This window comes from Dendrobium catenatum, unplaced genomic scaffold, assembly GCF_001605985.2.
Source record: "Dendrobium catenatum unplaced genomic scaffold, ASM160598v2 fragScaff_scaffold_313, whole genome shotgun sequence".
NCBI classification, from domain to species: Eukaryota; Viridiplantae; Streptophyta; class Magnoliopsida; order Asparagales; family Orchidaceae; genus Dendrobium; species Dendrobium catenatum.
The window spans coordinates 763958-785182 of NW_021318775.1; the positions used below are offsets into that span (position 1 = coordinate 763958).

A 21225-nucleotide genomic window follows, 5' to 3' on the forward strand; every position below is an offset into this window, starting at 1 on the left:
TCCTTGCACCGGATGTAATAAAAGTTCCTTATGAGGATCAGCGGCGTAACGGCGAGGAATTGCAAAGACCGGGTCCACCATCCGCCAACGTACACCGAAAAAACAGTGAGCCCCCACGGTGGACCCGCGAGCCCGCGGCTCGCTCCCGCTCCCGCCTCTATCCCCAAATCTGTCCTTCCTCTCCCCGATTCGTGGCGCGTCCATGCCGCACCGACGCGTATTATAGCGTGGTCCCCTCTCCAAAAATGGCAAAAAAACCCTTAGTGCTCTCTCTCTCTTCCTCCATGAGCTCTCCTCCCCCTCCTCGATTTTCTTTCCATTTTTTTTTTCTTTTGATTCTTGACTGATAAATAAACATCGCAGAGGCTGCAGACAAGTCTATTCCCAATCCGAGCTGCTTCCTTCTTCTTCTTTCTTCTTCCTCTTCTTCTTCTTCTTCGTCGTCTTCGTTCGTTTCTCGCTGTTCTACTGTGAGGGGAGAGGTAAGTTTCTTTGCAGGGGTTTAATACCCTCCTTTTAACTCCAATATTCCGTTTTCTTTGCTTTGATGCTTTGATGCCCCTTCGTTTCTCCGTTCCATGGTTGATTCCTCCCCTTTTCCTATCCATAAATACTTAGCGTCACACTATTTCTCTGTCTTTCTATATTCTCTCTCTTGCTTTCTTGCTCTCTGTATATTTATTCCATTTAAATACGCATCTATCCGCTGGCCACATGCGTGCATAGTGAGTTATGCTGGGTGTCACAGATCAGGGTCATCCGCTGTTCCATTTCTTCTGTGAGGGTTTCGTGGAACCCTATCCAGGTTTGAGATTTTACTTCGAGATGGGATTTTGATTGTGGGGTTCCTTTGGTTTTATGTTTTCTTGGGTCTCCTCCAGTGTTGTTCTTTCGGTGTCGTGGAGGAAGAGCTGGTCCTTTTTCTTGACTTTTTTTTTGGAGCAAACACTGTAATGGCCGGAATTGATCCGTTGAAGTACGCCCACAGTCCTGTCCACAAGGCAGTGCTTGCTCGGGATTATTCCGGACTGAAGCGTATATTGGCGAGTCTTCCGAGGTTACTTGACCCCTTGGAGATCAAAACGGAGGCAGCTTCACTTGCTGAGGAGGAGAAAGCTGATGCGGTCTCTGCTGTGATTGACAACCGTGATGTCCCTAACAGGGAGACTCCTCTGCACCTTGCCGTTAAGCTGGGAGATGCCACTGCGACGGAGATGCTCATGGTTGCCGGTGCCGACTGGAGCTTGCAGAATGAGCAGGGATGGAGTGCTCTTCAGGAAGCAATTTGTGCTCGGGAGGAGAACCTTGCCAAGATCATCATCAGACACTATCAGCCTCTTGCTTGGGCCAAGTGGTGCAGGAGGCTTCCACGGGTTGTCAGTACTATGAAGAGGATGAGGGATTTCTACATGGAGATCACGTTCCATTTTGAGAGCTCGGTGATCCCATTCATTTCTAGAATTGCTCCTTCTGATACTTACAAGATTTGGAAGAGAGGGTCCAATTTGCGCGCAGATATGACTCTTGCGGGGTTTGATGGCTTCAGAATACAGAGGTCGGATCAGAGCATATTGTTTCTTGGCGATGGATCAGAAGATGGGAAGGTGCCGCCAGGGTCACTTTGCATGATTTCTCACAAGGAGAAGGAAGTGATGAATGCTTTGGAGGGAGCGGGTTCTCCTGCTACTGAGGCAGAGGTCCAGCAAGAGGTTGTAGCAATGTCCCAAACAAATATTTTCCGTCCAGGAATTGATGTAACGCAAGCAGTGTTGCTTCCCCAGCTCACATGGAGGAGGCAGGAGAAGACCGAGATGGTTGGCCCATGGAAAGCCAAGGTGTATGATATGCATAATGTGGTTGTGAGTGTGAAGTCCCGGCGGGTCCCCGGTGCCATGACTGATGAGGAGTTCTTCACTTCTTGTAATGAAAATGACACCGAGAGTGAAGATTATGAGGATATTTTAACAGAAGAAGAAAGGAAGCAGTTGGAAACTGCACTTAAAATTGAATCACCAAGTGTGATAGATGATGGTTTTTCTGATGGGTTTTCTGGGCACAGGCACAGCTGCTTTGAACAAAGAGAGATTCCAATTGAGGATATAAGTAGTTGCGGTAATGGTGACAAAATTGAAAAGAAAGGTTGGCTTGGTAATTGGGGAAAACGGAGTCATTATCAAAAGCAAGACGAGCAGAAGAAGATTGTTCCACCGAGAAGCTCCCTTTGTGTAGATGAGAAAGTTAATTCTCTTCTTCATGATTCTCCATCCAGGCAAGAGAGCAGGCCAGGAAGGCATTCAGTAGAGGTTGCCAGTATGGGTGAGGATATCAAGAAAGGTAGGGATAAAGATTCAAAAAAACCTGCTTCAAGTTCAGAGAGTGGACATTGGCGAAAGGAAAGTAGTCGGGAGAGTGAGTATAAGAAAGGCTTGAGGCCCATTCTCTGGCTTTCTCCGAGCTTTCCACTTCGGTCGGAGGAGCTTCTCCCTCTTCTTGATATTCTTGCAAACAAAGTTAAGGCTATTCGCCGCCTCAGGGACTTGCTTACAACAAAGCTCCCTCCTGGGACATTTCCGGTGAAGGTATGAAAGATCTGACTGTTCTTGTCTTCTTATTTCTCTTTTGCTCTTTGACTTTTGCAAAGTACATATTCGTTGGCCATGCTTACTATTGAAATCATAGAAACCTGGTCTTTTGTTTTGTGATTTACATCTTTTGAAGAAATGCAGGCAACAATCTTTCAACGAAACTAGTGATATTCTTTAAATGAATTAAAGAAATATGTAACCGGTTTATAGAAGCTGCTCATGGCCTTACTTTTTTAAGGTTTGTGTGGTTAATCACCATTAATTGTATTTTTGTTGGCCTACTTTGACTAATCTTCCTTTCCATTTTGTACTAACATTGTTTCCTAGTTATGCTAGTCGGGTAATTAATTCATCATGTTATACATATGTGATATTGATGATGATACTTGTTTTTGGGAAAATGACCCATTTTCATCTTCCTTTAATGCTGTCTCCTACAATGTTAACTTTAGCTCCTGTGTGGGATATGGATTGTCAGTACCTTCTTCCTACTACTAGTTTGGAGAGCAGGAAATATAACCTGGTCACAGATTTTGAGAATATAGCCAAACTAATGTTCAAATAGAATGAAAATTCAATAAATGCATTAGTGGATGCTTTTAACTGTCCTGATAATATTTGTGAAGAAACCAAGATTGTAAGAGAGAAGCAAAATAGTCATGAACTCTTTCAAAGCATATTTTCTTCCTTCGCTTGTTGCCTTTGCTTGCAAAAGATTAACAAGTGGGCTATTTAACTTCTTTTGCTGCTTATTAATTTATTATTGTACAACTTCTAGGTTGTGCAAATTGGATGTTTTTCTATGATGCATTGACACTTCTCCCTCAACGAGTCGTGCAGTATCTGAAACGTATCCAACATGACAAGTGTTCGATGCGCCTCGACATTTGTTGGACACGTTGAAAATGTGTCCGATTAAAATAATATTGAATACAAATTGGACATGCATGTCTGACACGCGCCTTAAATATTTTGTAAATTTTTTTAAAATAGAATTTCTTGTATTTAAAACTTTTATTTATTTAAAATATAAAACTAAATTTCTTATTTCCTATCCACAACAAAACAATTGCCCGCACTCAATACACCATTCATCGAATATTCTCATTTTTATCTTTCTTTGGTTTGTCGTGATTTTGGTTTCATAACAATGCTCGATGTCATTTCAACATTGATGTCTGACGTTGTTACAACATTGATATTTCAAAATCATCTCAATATCAAAGTCTGAAAGTGTCTTGACATTGATGCTCAACACTAGCAATTTCTACACCCATAACATGAGAGCTCATCTTTGTTGCCGTCTTAACATCGACGACCAATGCCCTCTCAACATTGATGATTGATGCCCTTTTGACATCGATGTCCAACTCTCAGTAGCATCGTCGTCTCCTCTCTCGATGTCTGATGCCCAATATTGATGCTCGACTCTCAACATCTTAATATTAATCATTTTAAGCATAAATTCTAGTTAAATGATCTATTATTTTTAAATTATTTTTAATATTACACTTATTCATATTTTATATACCATTTTTAAAAATATAAAATTATAATATCGTGTCCAACCACATTTGTCCTATATTTTCAATAATTGTTGTGTCTCGTGCCCGTGTCATATCATAGCCGTGTCACCGTGTTCGTGTTTGTGCATTATAGATATTTTTTCAAAAGCACTGCTCTGATGTATTTGTGAAAAGCTAAGACTTATGTATCAAATATCATTTATTAGTTTTGGACTTCATGATGAATGGGTGAAATAAGAAAAATAAAATAAAATGTTGTCCGAAGATTAGCTGGAGCATTTAAATAATATTAATAAAAATATTTTTGAGATTAAGATTCAAGATCTTAAGATTTTGATTGTGCATGAAAAAATTAATGTTATGTAAGAAAAAAATAGCTGGTGATATTAAGAATGTTGCAAATGATACATTTGAGTATCAAAATGAAAATGTTATAATTGTAAAAATAGTTGGTGGTGGAATTAAAATTTGCAAGAAATGATAAAAAATAAGAAGCTTTGTTATAAAAGATGGCTTTGATGTAAAAATTTGGAAATTTGGAAAAGGTGTAAAGGGGCCATAAGGAGTCTAGGAAAGCAATATGCGATGCAAAGAATTTATCTTTTAATAGTTTATATAATAGATTGGATACTAACTTCGGCAGAAGATGTATGTATAATTTAATCAAGCAAAGGGATGATAAAAGTAAGGATTTAGTTTAAGTGAAGTATATTAAGGATGAAAATCAAAATGTGTGTTTTTTTTGTTAGAAAAGGATATTCAACAAAGGTGGATGAGATATTTCAATTAGATTTTCAACAAAGATTGCGAGAACACGATTGATTTTAGTGACCTTAGACCCTAAAAAAAGGGATTTTTATTTTTATCATCTTATTAGTAAAATTAAAGTTAGACCTGGTGATTTCTAAGAGAGGTGTGAAAGTATTTAGGAGATGAAAGGAATTTATTGGCTTACTAAATTTTTCAATATTATTTTGAAGACTAAAAAGATGTCATATGAGTAGAGGAGTATGTTGATTCCTATTTTTAAGTATAAAGGTGATGCACACGAGTGTGTGAATTATAAAGGAATTAAGTTAATGTGTCATATATAAATCTATGGGAGAGAGTTATTGAGCATAGTTACAACATGTTATTAATGTTTCTCAAAATCAATTTAGACTTATGTTGTATAGGTCTATTATGGAAGCTATACATTTATTGAGAGGCTTGATGGAGAAGTATAAAAAGAATATGGAGGATCTACTTGTGATATTTATTAATTTAGAGAAAGCATATGATAAAGTGCCAAGAGAGGTGCTCTAGAGAGTTTTAGAAAATAAAGAAGTTTATAATGTTTATATTCAAGTCAATAAGGATATATATGTAGGAGCTATTATTTGTGATTAAACATAAGCTGGTTTGGCCAGGTGTTTTCTTATTTCAGTTGGATTACATCAAGGATCAACCTTAAGCCCATATCTTTTTTTTTTGCTTTGTTCATGGATGTTCTTATTAGACATTTGCAAGATTCTCCTTGGTGTATGATTTTTGCTGACGATATTCTTCTTATTGATAAGACTAGAGAGGAGAGTGTTGAAGGAAAACTTGAATTATGGAGGTCAACTTTAGAGTCTAAAGGATTTTGTTTGAGTAGATCTAAAACTTAATACATTGAGTATAATTTTAGTAGTAATAAATCTAGTGGGGGGATTGTGACTTTGGGTGATCGAGTTATTAATCAGAGTACACGTTTTAGATATCTCGGGTTTATTGTTCAAAGTGATGTTGAAATTGACGGGGATATTATTAGTAGAATTCAAGTTGGATGGTTGAAGAGCATCAGACTAGTTGTGTGACAGGAAAGTACCCCTCAAACTTAAGGAAAAATTTTGTAAGATGGTGGTGAGACCTTCAATGTTTTATGGCGCAGAATGTTTCCATTAAAAGAGAAGCATGAGATTAAATCAAGTGTTACAGAGATGAGGATGCTTAGGTGGATGAGTGGCTTCACTCTTAGAGACAAAATCCAAAATGAGTATATACGTGAAAAGGTTGGAGTACCTCCAGTGGCAGATAATATTCGAGAGAGTCACCTAATATGGTTTGGATGCATAAACCATCAGCCTCTGATGATCTGGTTAAATAGTAGATGCATTAAATTTGACTTATGTTAAGAAAGGTAGATATAGGCCTAAAAAGATTAGGTTAGAAAATATCATAAATAGCTTTTTTATTAGATTTAAATGAGAATTAGACTCTTAATAGGATATAATGGAGAAAAAATGATTTATGTAGCCGACCCCACGTAGTGGGATAAAGGCTTGATGTTGTTGTGGAATAGTAGACGTGTTATGAAGCCAATTCTTTTCAGTCTTTTAGCTCTGGTTGGTTTTATATTTTTGTCAGCGTCTTATTGCTGTTTTTCAGTCATTTGCTTGGTCTGTAATTCTTTTAACAATTCAATTGTTACGCGCATGCTACCAGGGAAAATTGTGGGTAAAAATTGTTTTAGATGCTCTTTTCGGGAGTGTTAGATGTGTAAGGTTAATGATGATGGTGGTGATTGTAGCCTTTTACTGTTTAGTATTATCATTTCCATGGCGTCCTTTCAATTGGCTTTCTCACTGCTTTAACTGACTTCCTATAAGATGGTACTGAGAGCTTTGCTGATGCTTGAAGCCAATTTACTGCCGTTACTTTTGATACAGATGATGCAATTAACATTGATTTACTCTTAATGTTCAAGGTGATACACCTTGAACTTTTTGTTGAGCTCAAATTGATTAATGCTTGATGTTGTGAGCTTAGCCTTAGCAACCATCATTCTCCAAATGATCATCATCTGTTCTGCATCAAAATTACTGCTGCTAATCTATGATCCTGAAATCATTTAGCGTAATTATTAGCAATCCCAATCTTATGTTTGTCAACAAGTTAGGCTCACATACACCTTGGGCTTTTGAGATCAACAATCTCGCACATTGTTATAATGACAATGCTGAGTGACCTCTCATCTTAAAATAGCTCTAACACTAAAATTTAACTATGAAAATTCTAACTGCTTTTTTCTGTTTGAATTATGTAATAAATGCACCCTCGAGTTTATGTATATAATTTAACATTAAATCCAACATGCATAATTATCTTTTTAATAATATAAAAAACGATCAGCAATATAAAGGGAATGAATATATATAGTAATTCAAAATATGTAAACGATTAAACATTAATTCGTTAGGCAAGTTTGAGCATGAAACTATTACTAGAGCATGTGAATGCATTTCATTAAATAATGCTTATGGTATAAATAAGTTTGCATTGACATTTCACAGACATACATGAATTAAAATCATCCTAGAGCCATTCACACTAAGATTAAAAGCTGTAATTAAGAGTTAAAGTGCATAACATGAGCTATGGATCTCATAGTTTATCTCTAAATAGCTCGAGAAAGGTTTGTGTTCCATTATAAACTCAAGTCATTAGAGAAAGTTCATATGGTCAAACCAAGTTGACAAAGCATGATCATAACAAATTTTTTGTATCATTTGACCTTCAAAATTTAAACTCTATCTAAGTTCTCTAAAATGAAGTGGTCATTTTTAAGGCATGAATGCTATAATCTAGTGAGTATTCATTTTAAAATTATAAAACATTTTAAAATTAGTCTATGTTACAAAAGAAAAAAAAAATATTGTAAAATTTTAAAGAATTTACAATTTGAATTAAAATCATGATAAAGAAAAAATATAAACAGAGTTTATTATGAAAAATATTTGATTATCAACTATAAAATATATACATGCTAAAACACAAAAAAAATGAGCCTAAAACATGATTGTTTTAAAGTTTTTCACAATTAAATTTTAAATCATGTTTCCAAACAAAAACTCATACATTTTATCATAAAATATTAAAACTCAAAGCATAGTTTAGTTTAAAATGTATGGAATCAAACTAACCTAAGCACCATAAAATTAAAGTGAGAAAGAGTTTAAATAATTATAAGAAGTTCCTTTTCATACAATGCCATCCATTGTTATAATTATTTGTATACCTTGCGATGATTCAACGAAGAATTTGTATGCTTCAAACCACCACCGGCTTGTCTTTATTGGTCTTGTATGAAGATAAATCTACAACTTCAGCCTATTGTCTAGATTTTATTAATCAAATAAGTTTAGGCCCACTACTATTCTTTTCGAAAGAATTGTGTGAGTGTAGGTGATGTAGAACAATAAAATGTGTCCCTACCAATCAATGTGGGTAGTAGCAGCATTTTTATTTAAGGATCCTCTAAATAAGCAACATATATAACATGGCCATTTCTACCACAAGAAGTATGTAGGATGCTCGATAGAGCATGCATGAAAGATTTTACAATTATATTATTATTTTTTTCAAGTGATTTTGTATACATGTGTGATTTGCTATATGCATATTAACAATGCATACAAGAGCTTAAACATGATACAGACATGCTAGTAGAGGTTAAAGATAAATTATTCAATCTCCATTTATGATTGGCATTTCAATATTTCAAATTAGTGATCTTAGGATATGAAAAAATGGAATCATGATCACAACATTAAAAAATGCAATAAATAAATCATTAAGTAAAGGAACATTATTTTCTTCAAGAATTCTAAATCTTTCATTCAAATTATCATGATTACGAAATGTAGAAATTCCACATGAACTTGAAGGTAAAGCATTTGTTTCTTTTTTCTTTTAGCTACTTTCTTTTCTGAAGATAATTATTATCATGAATTTTTTTCCATATCAAACAAAGGTGAATCATTTTACTTTCACAAATCACTTACCCTAGTTTTTAAATAATATATATTTTCTTAGGGGAAAAGATTTTTTTTTTGTTTTTCAAATTCAAGACCAATTCATTGAAAGCATAAAACATTGAATAAATCTTTATGATAAATACTTACAGTACTTATGAGGTTGATTCTTGATGGTTCCTTGAACATGTTGGTTTGGTAATTACCCTTTCTTTCTTTTCATATTCTTTAATAATTGCTACAAGAGTTTTGTTTTTTTTTTTGTTCTCCTTTCCCTTGGTTTTCTTCTTCTTCTTCTTTTTTTCTTCTCATCATTAAATATTTTGATATTTTCTTTTAGCATTTACCTTTTTTTCTCCTCCGCATTTTATATCAATCATTAAACAAAGGGGTAGTAGAATCTAACATATCTATACCAATTTTAAATTTAGAAGTGAAAATTCATCTAGTGATAAAACCGTGTAGAAGTAAGAAATTGCCAAGGCATTTTTAAATCATTTGATCATTTCCAATAATACTTGATAAATTACAAGAGAATATGCCAAAGTTTAGAATTAATACTTCTTAGAAAGATGAAAAATCTATCCACATTAAAATTTAAATAGGAGTAAATAGAATAACCGAAAGAGCTATTAGAATTAGATGAGTGTGCCATATTTAGATCTTAATTTTATTATGTTATTACAAATAAAACCCTAAGCTGACATAGTAATTATAGAGTGATGGCTAGGACTGTCAAAATTGGGTCATGGGTTGGGTTCGGGTCCAACCCGGAATTGACCCGACACTTTTTGACCTAAGCCGTTTTTTAAACGGACCACTTTCTCGGACCCAAACTTGACCCGCTTTAGATTCGGGTAAACTTGACACGACCCACCAAGTGCCAACCCTGTGCATGCATTTGTTGTCGAAGGAGGCGTTGCTGTCGTCAACCAGACTAGAAGGAATGTTGTCAAAAGAGGTGTTGGCTAGTTCTGCACCTGGCGGCAGCGAGCTACTTCAGGCGGTGGCAAGCTGCCAAATGACGGCGGGAGAGCTTCGCGGCTTGCTCGATTTCATCCTATCCGGCAAACCCGAGTTTCGAGTCAAAACCTGGTCAAAATCGGGTTTTCGTGTTGACTCAAACTCGACCCGAAAAGTGAAATGGATAAAAAATCAGGAACCGAACCCGACCCAAAAATTGAAACATGTCAAAAATCAGGAACCAAACCCGATCCATTTATAAACTGGGTTGACCCTAACCCGAAAAATCCGGGTTGGGTTCAAGTCAAGTTTTTGTTTCGTGTCAATTTTTTGGCAACCCTAGTGATGGCACACCAAAGGGTAACAACGATGGCATGGGTGCTATGATGCACCGACACTTCTCCTCAAAGAGGCGTGTAGTGTCCGACACCGTGTCCGACACGACACTCGTCCGACACTCCTCCGACACGTGTCGGACACGCCGAATACGTGTCCAATTAAAAAAATATTAAAAACAAATTGGACACGCGTATGTTAAATATTTAATAATTTTTTTTTAAAATATAATTTCTTATTTTGGCGATATTTAAACTAAATTTCTTATTTTCTATCCACAACACCAAATCAACGTTTGCATTTAATACCCTTCATGGAATATTCTCATTTTTATTTATCTTTGGCAGTGAAGGTATTTTCATATCTTCTTTTTTTGCACAATTACAAATCTTTTTCTTGTTGAACCAGAGTTGAAAGCAGTGATATTCAATGATGATGATATTAAATGTCAAAAACAAATCTCTAAAGCTAATCCTAGTAGTTGAAGCTTGAATGCTTGATGTTGTAGTAAGTGATTATTTGTTTATATTTTTGTGGTTGTACTAGACATTTTGTACTAAATATTTTATATTATAAGCTAGAAAAGTTATCATGTCATTCATTTATTATTGTTTGTCATTTTTAATATGATATTACATTAATATATATACACTATATAAAAAAATGTATTGCCGTGTCTGCGCCGTACCCATGTCCTATATTTTCAAAAAAAGTCGTGTCCCGTGTCTGTGTCGTGTCGTGTCCGTTTTGCCTTGTCCGTGTCGCCGTGTCCGTGTCCGTGCATCATAGCATGGGTGGCACTTGATGATAAAATAACATACAATTTACCCAAGTTTGAGAATTTAAAGATTGCTTGCAATAATTAGTAAACAAAAACATTAAAGTGCAAAGAGATAAATGTCATAAAGTAAAGTGACAACCCAATGTTGTTTACATGGTTCAACAAGTTTCCCATCCTACTTACATGCCTAACCAACTACCTTGGACTATGATTCCACTATCCATTAATCTTGCCAACAAAACCTGCTTGCTTAACGACAAAGAAGCCTTTACACCATATACTCTTTTACACAAGCAAGTACAACCCAATCTTTAATACAATTTTAAGTGCACTAAGCTTTTTAAAGACTTATCAAAAGAAACCAACTGAAAAATTGCATGTTTTGACAAAACTGTATCTAACACAATATATCAAAATATGAAAATGAAATGAAACTTGAAGCGATCTCACTACACAAAGAAGATAGTTGTACGACCTTCAAATAGCTTGCAATTGATGTGGCTTTGGTTCTCAAGCTTTAAGGAAATTGATCTCAACCCTTAGGAATGAAAAATAAATTTTGCAAATGAATAACTTAGAAAATTTTGGGTTATTGAAAGATTTTAGCATAGAAGTAATTAGCTTTTATTTAGAAACATTAGGAATTATTAAATTTTAGAATCCCTTAGAAATGATTTTAAAAGCAAATACAATAATCCTATTTGGAAACGAGGATGTTGTCCAACAAATATTTTTATCGGACTGTTCCACTTGGTTGCCTATTATTATGTGAATTTACATTTAGATTGAACCACCTATGTGAATTTACATTGGATCGATGGAGCCACTCTGACTTCTGATGCATGTGCATGAAGTTCAACTGAAGGAATGGAGTGCAAAAGTATAATTATTAGGAAATTTTAATTAAGATGTATGATTGGGATGAAATGAAGTCATATGATTAGTAATAATTTGGAAGTATGTAATTAGTGTAAATGTAGTGTAAATGGCAATCCAATTCCAAGTGAAATTTCATTTCTAAGCCTTTCATTTTTGCGTACAACCATCAAACAGATTCTAATTGATCATGTAGTTTTATTTTATCATGCTTGAGGTGTTTTTTATTTCAAAACATTAATAAGGCTATTTAGAAATTTTGATTCTTTTTTAGTGCTTATATATCTTTTCTTCGAACTTTCAAATGGAACATGTTGATCAAAAGCATTAGATAACTCTTCATATGATAGCCCATTTATCTGTTCATCCCTCAAAGTGGTAGTGGGAATTTGAGGTAGAGTTGTCTGTTTTTTTTTTCTGCAACTTGCTATAAAGGAATATATATACTTCAATGTTATGCTTTCCCTTTGCACTCTTCTTTTGTTTTTCCTTCGTGTATGAATGTCGTTCACATTCATGCCATTCTTTAATTTTCTTCTCACCAATATTTTCTGTGTCCAAATGAAGTGGTAAGTATCCCAAATTTCCTTACCAATTTAATTTTGCAATAAGCAAATATTCATTTAACATGATAACATAATACAAATAATATTAAGATTTAACATTTAAACTTATTCAATTTCTTCTTTATACCACATGCTAGTTGGTTTAATAAATGAAGTATTTTATAATAAAAAAGAGTTGGCTAGCTATTCTCCACAAAATCGAAAGCCACTAATAATGATGTCATTTGAAATTTCCAATAGTTAAACTACAATTGAACTAATATTAGTTGTTATTGAAAAACAATGAAAAATTGGTATGTGCCATTAGGATCTTAAACTTTTGGATTTTAAGAAAAATGTAAAGATCTTATATTCTAATACCTATTGTTAGTGATATCAAAAAGCTGAGTTAAGACTTTTAATAAGTATCAAGCTCTAATACCATTTATTACAATGCTGGCATTAGCAGTTATATCAACTAAGCTAAGAGCATCAAGATTTGATACCAATTGAATGTTGTAACACACCAAGAAAAAGGGTGGGGGATAATTTGGGTGTGCAATATCAACTTCTTAATTTCCTTTGAAATTGTCACAACTCAAACTCACACACTAAATACGTGGGAATAATCAATCTAGCAAACACATACGTGTACTAGTCTGAGTGATGATGAATGTTAAGGTATGTAATGCCACAGTGTGTAATCCATATTAAGTGTAATATAGATATTATAACAAAAGCTTATGATTAACACACAAATGTAACCACAAAAGTGTTTTATGACACATGAAATTAAATATGTTTAATGTATGGGTAATCAGACAAGCAAGCATAATAATTGTACCCAATCACACAAGCTATATATCACAAATGCCAATAAACTCAAGAAACAAAAGCTATGTATCACATACGCCACAAAGTTTGTAATGAATATAATGCGTAATATAGATGTTATAACAAAATATTGTAATGAGTAACTCCCAAATTTAATGACACAAGTGTTTTATGATTTATGAAAGCTAGATGTATGGGTAACAATACAAGTGAGCATAATAATTATACTCAATAACGCAAGCTCTATATCACAATATGCCATATGACTCTAGAAACAAAATTATGCTAGCAATCCCACTATGATAAATATGTTGATCAAAGATTGCTATGCTCAAGGAAATAAAATAAATGATTAAAAACAAGTAATATATTCTATTCAACATAAGAGCATGTGCACTATTTAGCACATGCACTAATGATGTGTATAATAAAAAAAAGTGTAAGAATTAGAACTTAGAAATAAAATGGACATAATAGGATTTTATGTGATTTGAGCCACAACCTTGACATAGTATGTATTAGGGCTGCAAGCGAATTGTTCGGTTCGATTAAAGCTCGTTTGCGATTGTTTAATTAACTAAACAAACAAACTTGAACAATATTTTAAATACTCGATTCTTAAATAAACAAATTTGAACACTAATGTGTTCGACTCATTTATGTTCGCGAACAACATCATTTGAAGTTCGTGAACAAGCTCGACATTAAGCTCGATAAGAAGCTCGATTCGTGTTCAATTTTGAACTCGTGAATAAGCTCGATAAAAATAATTAATATTTGACTATATAATTAATAAATATAAATAATCATTACCTTTGTTACATAGACAATTGCTTTTATCATAAATGTGTTTGTTCATAGATATTTTCATGAGCGTGTTTGTTTGATAGTTAAAAAAAATCGTTAAATATGTTCGCGAACAAACTTGATAAACACTAAACGAACGAACATGAACACTCCTTAATTTAAATGAACCAAACATGAACACAAACGCTAAAGCTCGACTAACATGAACCAAACTTGAACAAGCTGATATTAAATGAACACAAATATGAACACTCACATACTCGGCTCGGCTCGGTTCATTTGCAGCCCTAGTATGTATCATAATTAGGTTAAATGGTTTGTGTTTTGGTTCTTTGGGTAAGTTTGATGCAATACCTATATAGTGAATTGCTCAGATGGGTTATGGGTCCAATAATAAATGTGGGCTATGTTTGGGTTAGTCTTTTTTGGTTCAATTTTAACCTTGCTAAAACCTTTAATTGGAATTCTTCTAAGCCCCCTCTTAGAATTCTTCTAAGATCCCCTTTGCTTAGGATTCTTCTATGCTCCCTCATGGTAGAGAAATAATCTCCTTATTGACACAATATGACAATAGTCTTACACCTATTGTATTCTTGTTCACATGTGAATTTAATCACATGCATGCTCTCCAAATACAACTATTGCACCTCTTCTAATTGGTGAGGCAAATCCAAGCAACTAAGTTTAAAGAAATTTAGTCATAGTCCTAAAATTTGGTGGTGATTGAAGTCATTAATTAATTAATCAAATACAAACAATCTCTTACCGCAACACTTAAAAATATAACAATACAAGATGTAAGAGATTGAAAGTGAGAATTTTACTTAAGAGATGTTCAAGTATTGATTTAGAGTTTGTTTGGAATGGCTGCAACTTTTTGTAATGGTGATTATAAAGTAAGGAAATTTATTTTTTAGAAAGTTGTTGTAAAAAGAACCTCCTAACATAGGAATTTTTTAAAGCAACAGTCAAATAGAATTATGATTGCGATCTGAAAAGCAAAGCAATAAGAAAGTTGTCCCAAACAGACCCTTAAATGAGCATGTAAATTCTTTTTTCAATTTTGTTCTCAAATATTACCTCAAAAGAATTTTTCAATTTAAACTCATCAATTAATATGTATATATTATTGAATATTCTAGAAAAAACACTGAAAAGTCACAAAAAATCTCTATAAAAGTGGGCTCCTACAGGTAGTTTGACTACTTATAGGGCCTCTCTTGGCATATCACATCCATCATTAAATCCACATGAGGCTTGTCACATAATAAAAGAAGAATGAACTTTATATTATATTTCATAATTTAATGAATTTATAGCATAAATACATGATATTCTTTATCAAATATTTAAACAATTTAATGAATCCATTGGAATAGAAATTATGCCATAACTTATTAAGGATGACATAATTACCTAGTTAATATTTGAACCTTAGTTAATCCAGATAAGCTTAATTATTGAAATTAATGAAGATATTGGAAATTAAGGGTATAATATATTTGTTAAAGATATATGTTATTTAGATAATAAAGATGGATCAATTAAGCACATGATATTTAGTTATATAATTGATAAAGTAATATCTATATAATTAATGAATAAAATATTTAGAAAATCATGTCAAATAATTTTTCAGAAGATAGAGAAAGATAGGAATTCTCTTAAACATTAAAATGCAATTTTAAGTTAATATAGTTAAATTGGACTAATTTTAATTGTGTTTGTAATTCTATGAGTCTTTGGTAAATCCTATACAACCAATTTATAATTAAAATTTCCTAAATATACACATTGAACTATCAAACCTTTTTCATCTTTGATTGTGTTGAATTGAATATCTTGATCCCATCTTTTAGTTGCAAGTGCTCCAAGTAAGCTTGGTGCTTAAAGTTATTATCTCTATGATTTAGCGAAAAATGGATCACATGCTTAAAGAAATAGCAAATCATTAGATGCCGTCAACAAGATTTGTTATCATTTCATTACTAATGTCACATAAGTGACTAAAGCTCATTGGATCGGTGGTTTTATTATATCCTTTACCACTTAGTGCCTGGGACTAGCTACATGATTGTCTAGAAAAGTAAACTAACTTAGCAGCCTCATAAGTTCATGCCAGGTGATAATGATGACATATTTGAAATGCGTGCTAAGGGTCTTATTGTTCAAGTTTTTCCTTTGGTTCTAGTAAGACATGAATTCTAATAAGATATTTCTCTATCTTTTAAGTAGTTTTATGCACTAATTAATGAATAAGATTTTGATTAACTTGCATTTCCATTATATCTTCTATACTAATCATATTTGGATATGGATAATTCTTAACTTTGTTTGTTTCATTGTGAGCTTTGTTTCTTTTCTTCAATTGCAAAGAGTAAACCGCCAAAATGATCTTCATGATTGTTTGAAATGCTTCTTCCATTGTCGATGCCACTTTTTTTTACTATTTAAAATTCATTTAATTATTGATTAGTGATTGTGAGTCTGAATTTCTTCAAATCTTCAACAACATAGCTTTGAAAATACTTGCATGAATTCTTTAATAGTTGTTTTGCTTTATGTTATCATCTCTTGTGGTAGATCTTCTTGGTGAAGAAATCTTCATCGAATTCATGTGTTCATGATTCCTTTGATTTTCTATTCTGCATTGATAATACCAAATAATTGTTTTTATAAGATAGATTTCTTTCAAATGAAATATACATGTTAAGGTGTGCAATTTATTTTGCAATTTATTTTCTTATTTTTTGCGTTTGGTCATATATTCATAAATAAGAAAACCTTCAATATTTCTATTTGTTATGCTTGTTTACTTTAAATTGGACCATTATCTATTACACAAAAATTTGACACCTTATAACTTGATGTTTTTTGCACCACCTCAACTTTTTTGTGTACAAGTGAATGGATTTTTTCTTTAATATAATAATTTGATGCCAAGGTTATAAATCCTTCTTCTCCATCCCTTGCGGGAGTTGCATTAATTTGAGTTTGACCGAGCTGGGCTTAATGGCAAATTGAAAAATTAAACTTTCAACTCAAGCTGCATTTGAGTCATTTTTCAAGCTTATTTAAGCCTAGTCATTGTAAGTGAGATTATAGTAGTATACACATGCATACACTTGTACTTAATATTTTATTTATGAAATTATTTACTATAAGTGCCCATATATATATATATATATATATATATAATATATAATTATATAGTATATATATAATAATAACTACTAATAATAATAATTTAATTATATATAAAAGAAGATACATTTACAATTTATGAATTTTGAACGAGTTTAATCAAATAGATTCCAAATGAGCCATCCTTGCATCAAAGTAAATCGATTTTGATTTTGAGTCGATTATAATTCCAGCTATTATTAAGCAAATCCTTCAAATATAATTGCCCTAATTTCTTTTGAGTGTAATATGAGATGTTTTTTTCTTTTTTACACGATTCTTCTGCAATAGCTTACTCACAATTACAATTTCTTTATTATTCTTCTTGAGAAAAAGGTCAAAGTAATCCCTGGATTAGTTAAATTGGACCTTAGTCGTATCTATTATCTAATGTATTTAATATAGTCTCTTGACTCTTTAAATATGATAAAAAATAGTTCTTGTGTTGGATTATTTTGGATTAGATATGAGGAGTCAAGAGACTATTTTGAATCAGCTTTGAAGAGTCTAGGAATTAAATTAGACATTAGGTAATCAGGGAGCAGGAACTATTTCAATATTTTTCTCTGTTGTCCTTCATAAATATCATATTACTTTGCATTCCTTTTTATTGGTGCATCTTTGAGACTTATTTTACTCTCATTGTAAATGTGCCCCAAATCATATAATTTGCAATAGATGTTGTTTTATTATCTCTTTCATAGAATAATGTCTTAATACTTCCTAATTTTATCATTTATCCATCTTAATAATCTCATTTGTCACACCCAACTTTGAGTGACTTCTTTATCCAATGCGATCCATGTTGATTGGTCTATTTAATTCAATTTTGCAAACAAAACAAAAAAAAAAACAGTTTTAAATCTCTGAAGATTAGGGATTGTACAATGTATGAAAGAAGAGTTACTGCTCTGAAGATGGCAGTCTACGATTGTGATCTTTTTTCCCATTAGTTTGCAAAGGCTTCATATTTTTCTTGGAATGCTTGATAATGTGTTTGGTTCCTTGGATGGTCTCATAAGTACATGCATGGTTTGAGTTTGAGTATATTCTTTGCTCCGAACGAGCACTCTTTTTCTTCAGGTTGGCTTACAATTAGAGCTCCTACTTGGTTTCCTGATTTAAAGCTGAATTCTTTAGTTAATCAAGGTTTCATTAAAGTCTGTCAAAGTGAGTGATTTAACGAATAATATCTTCATGCAATTTTAGTTTGGAGTAGCAGTATAGGTTGATATGAATTATGGTTTGTTAAACTTGACATTATGATTGAATATCTTCATTTTTTAGTGTGTATGTTAGATTATACAGTTTGTCATTACCAACACCAACATTAAAGTTTTGTTTGGGATGACTTTCTTACTGCTTTTTAAAACAGCTTTTTAGTACAAAAATTTTAATTTCTATACTAAAAAGCTGTTTTAAGAAGCAGTAAGAAAGCCATCCCAAACAAAGCGTAAACTCATCCCATTTATTTAGGACTAGTCATATTTATTCTTATTGCGTTCTTTCCTGCTGCTTTTGTTAACCTTAATTTAAATTATTCTTTGCACAACTTCTAACCAGGCTATAATATTCCTTTCTCATCAATTCTACCCTGCTTTGTTGGTCATCTTCTACATTTACCTATAGATTTCGAAGCTGATTTTAAACTCAAAGAAATTTAAGAGTCGGATAGTGATTCTATATAGTTGTTAAATAGCTTTGCGCGCTTTCTAGAGTATAAATATTACCTTCTAAAAATTACTTGGTGCTCTATTTTTTTTATTTCATGTTTAAGAGTTCAACAAAAATGTAGGAATGATAGTTTGAGAAATGATTTTTTGAGAGATTGTGGTTATAGCACCTATTAAAGATATGGACATAGAATAAAATTGTGTGGTTTTGGCATGCCTCAAGAAGTATAAAATATGCATTGATAAAATTGGAAGTTTAATATAGAAGGATTAGGAAGGAATGGGATTTTTTTAAACCAAAGGCAACATGGATAGAAGTTGTGGAAAAGGATTTCTATAGACACTGTACATCATTTTGTATATTCCATCTATGATAATCCATGAATAAAACTCTATCCTTTACAGGTTGCCATTCCGGTGATCCCTACCATCAGAGTTCTGGTAACATTCACAAAGTTTGAAGAAATACAACCAGCCGAAGAGTTCTCGACACCGCCATCAAGCCCCGGAAGCAAGAGCCCCTCCACCCTCGCACAGCCCTCGACATCTTGGCTTCAATGGTTGAAGGGTCCGTACCGTCAAAACTACTCGATGTCATTGATGCCTTTGGGATCGAGCAATCGCGTCGAAGACATGCAGGATCCATTCTTGATACCACCAGACTACGCTTGGACTACTCCAGAGGAGAAGAAGAAGAAGATGCAGGAAAACAAGAAGTCCAAAAAAGGGAAGAAGAGCTCCCAATCAGTTAGATCTCTCTAGCCAGGGATTCTTTCAAAGCTACAGGTTAGTGTGTATTTATTCTCATGAAGGTTGGAAGATTTGAATCAATCTCAATGGCGCTCTCATTGTTTTTTATACGAATTGGGCTAACTCTACTCCTGCAGATGATAAATTGTAAAATTTCAGAATTTAGTCTGAATCATTGATGTGTTAGGATTTGTATTGAGACTTCTTTCTCATCTGTTGGAATATCTTCTTGCCTCTAATGCTTGAGGCTTTCAGAGTTAAAAGGCAGACAATTTATGTAGATATAATACTATTTAGCTTCTGATGCCTCCACTTTCAAGTTCATCACCATGTGATTTTGTCTTGGCTGTGGATTAATCTTAGTGTCGGTTTTTTGATGACCTGATTAGAAGAGTAGATATATCAGATTCGGTCTATATTAAAAAATGTATAGGTAGATCTAAACAGATTTTGGTTAGAAAATATTAAAAATGATTTGTTTATTAGTTTTAAATGAGAATTTAATTCTTAATAAAATATAATAGAGCAAACAGATTCATATAGTCGATCTCATGTATAGGAATAAATATTTGATGTTGTTATTGTTGTTGATTTAATCTTAGGATGTGTTTGAAATAGTTTTAGTATTTTATAAAATTTATTGTGAAGTTATGGGAAAAACAACTTAGGCTAGCTTTGTTTGGAACGGCTTTCCTATTGCTTTTAAAGTAGTTTTTTTTAGTAGAAATTTGTTTCAGAAAGAAGCAAGAAAGTCATCCTAAACAAAGTCACTGTTTTTTAAAGTAGTTTTTTAGTATAAAAATTAATTTTTTTATACTAGAAATCTGTTTTAAGAAGCAATAAAAAAGCCGTCACAAACAAAGTTTTAACTGTTCTGGTTGTAAAAAAATAGCTTTCTATCAGAAAAAGATGTATGAAATGTAGTAATCGATCGAAAATGTTGTTGTCTAGAAAGTAAAATAGTTAGGAAGTTGTCCCAAATAGTTCCTATTGGTTAAAAGCATAACTTTGGAGTATTTTTTTCTCTCTTGTGAGTGGTGTTAATTATGAGTGACTTGACAAAGGGCTTAAAGGAATAAATAATTTCTGATATTGGTAGGCATGCGTAATTTCAGGAAAATATGCTGTACAAGTGGAAGAATTAGGTGAAATTTTGACCGAAAAAGTTTGTCATTGTATATAAAAAAAAAGATATGAGTCGGTCGGCCATAGAAAGATAATTCTCAAAATATTCGTCCATGGATTATAAAATAATGCATCGGTTATTTATTTATAGCAGAAAATTATCATCACTTTTACACCAAGTCAATTACAAAGCTTGAAGTGACATAATACTGTTGCATTAAGATAATACAAATTATCATCCACAGTTTTTTTTTTTTTTTTTGTACATATTTATTATAGAGAGGATTTTTATAAAATCTTAGAATAATGACAATATGAACTCATATAAAATGTCAAATATTATAATAAGCCATAGTTAAATCATTTGCATGAGATGGGGCATTTTTGGCTTATTATATAAATTTTCCCAACCTAGACTTCATTGGGAACGGCTTTCTTATAGATTTTTAAAGCAGTTTTCTTCTTA

At 32.8% G+C, this 21225-nt stretch overlaps 1 protein-coding gene across 1 annotated transcript; it reads left to right on the forward strand.

Moving 5' to 3' along the window:
- The first annotated feature begins 257 nt into the window (after positions 1 to 257).
- Positions 258 to 19977, forward strand: LOC110092692 (ankyrin repeat domain-containing protein 13C). Its single transcript, XM_020817341.2, has 3 exons — positions 258 to 805; positions 882 to 2579; positions 19290 to 19977. The coding sequence occupies exons 2-3, from the start codon at positions 954 to 956 to the stop codon at positions 19644 to 19646; spliced, it is 1983 nt and encodes a 660-aa protein (XP_020673000.1). The 5' UTR covers positions 258 to 805; positions 882 to 953; the 3' UTR covers positions 19647 to 19977.
- The last annotated feature ends 1248 nt before the right edge of the window (positions 19978 to 21225 follow it).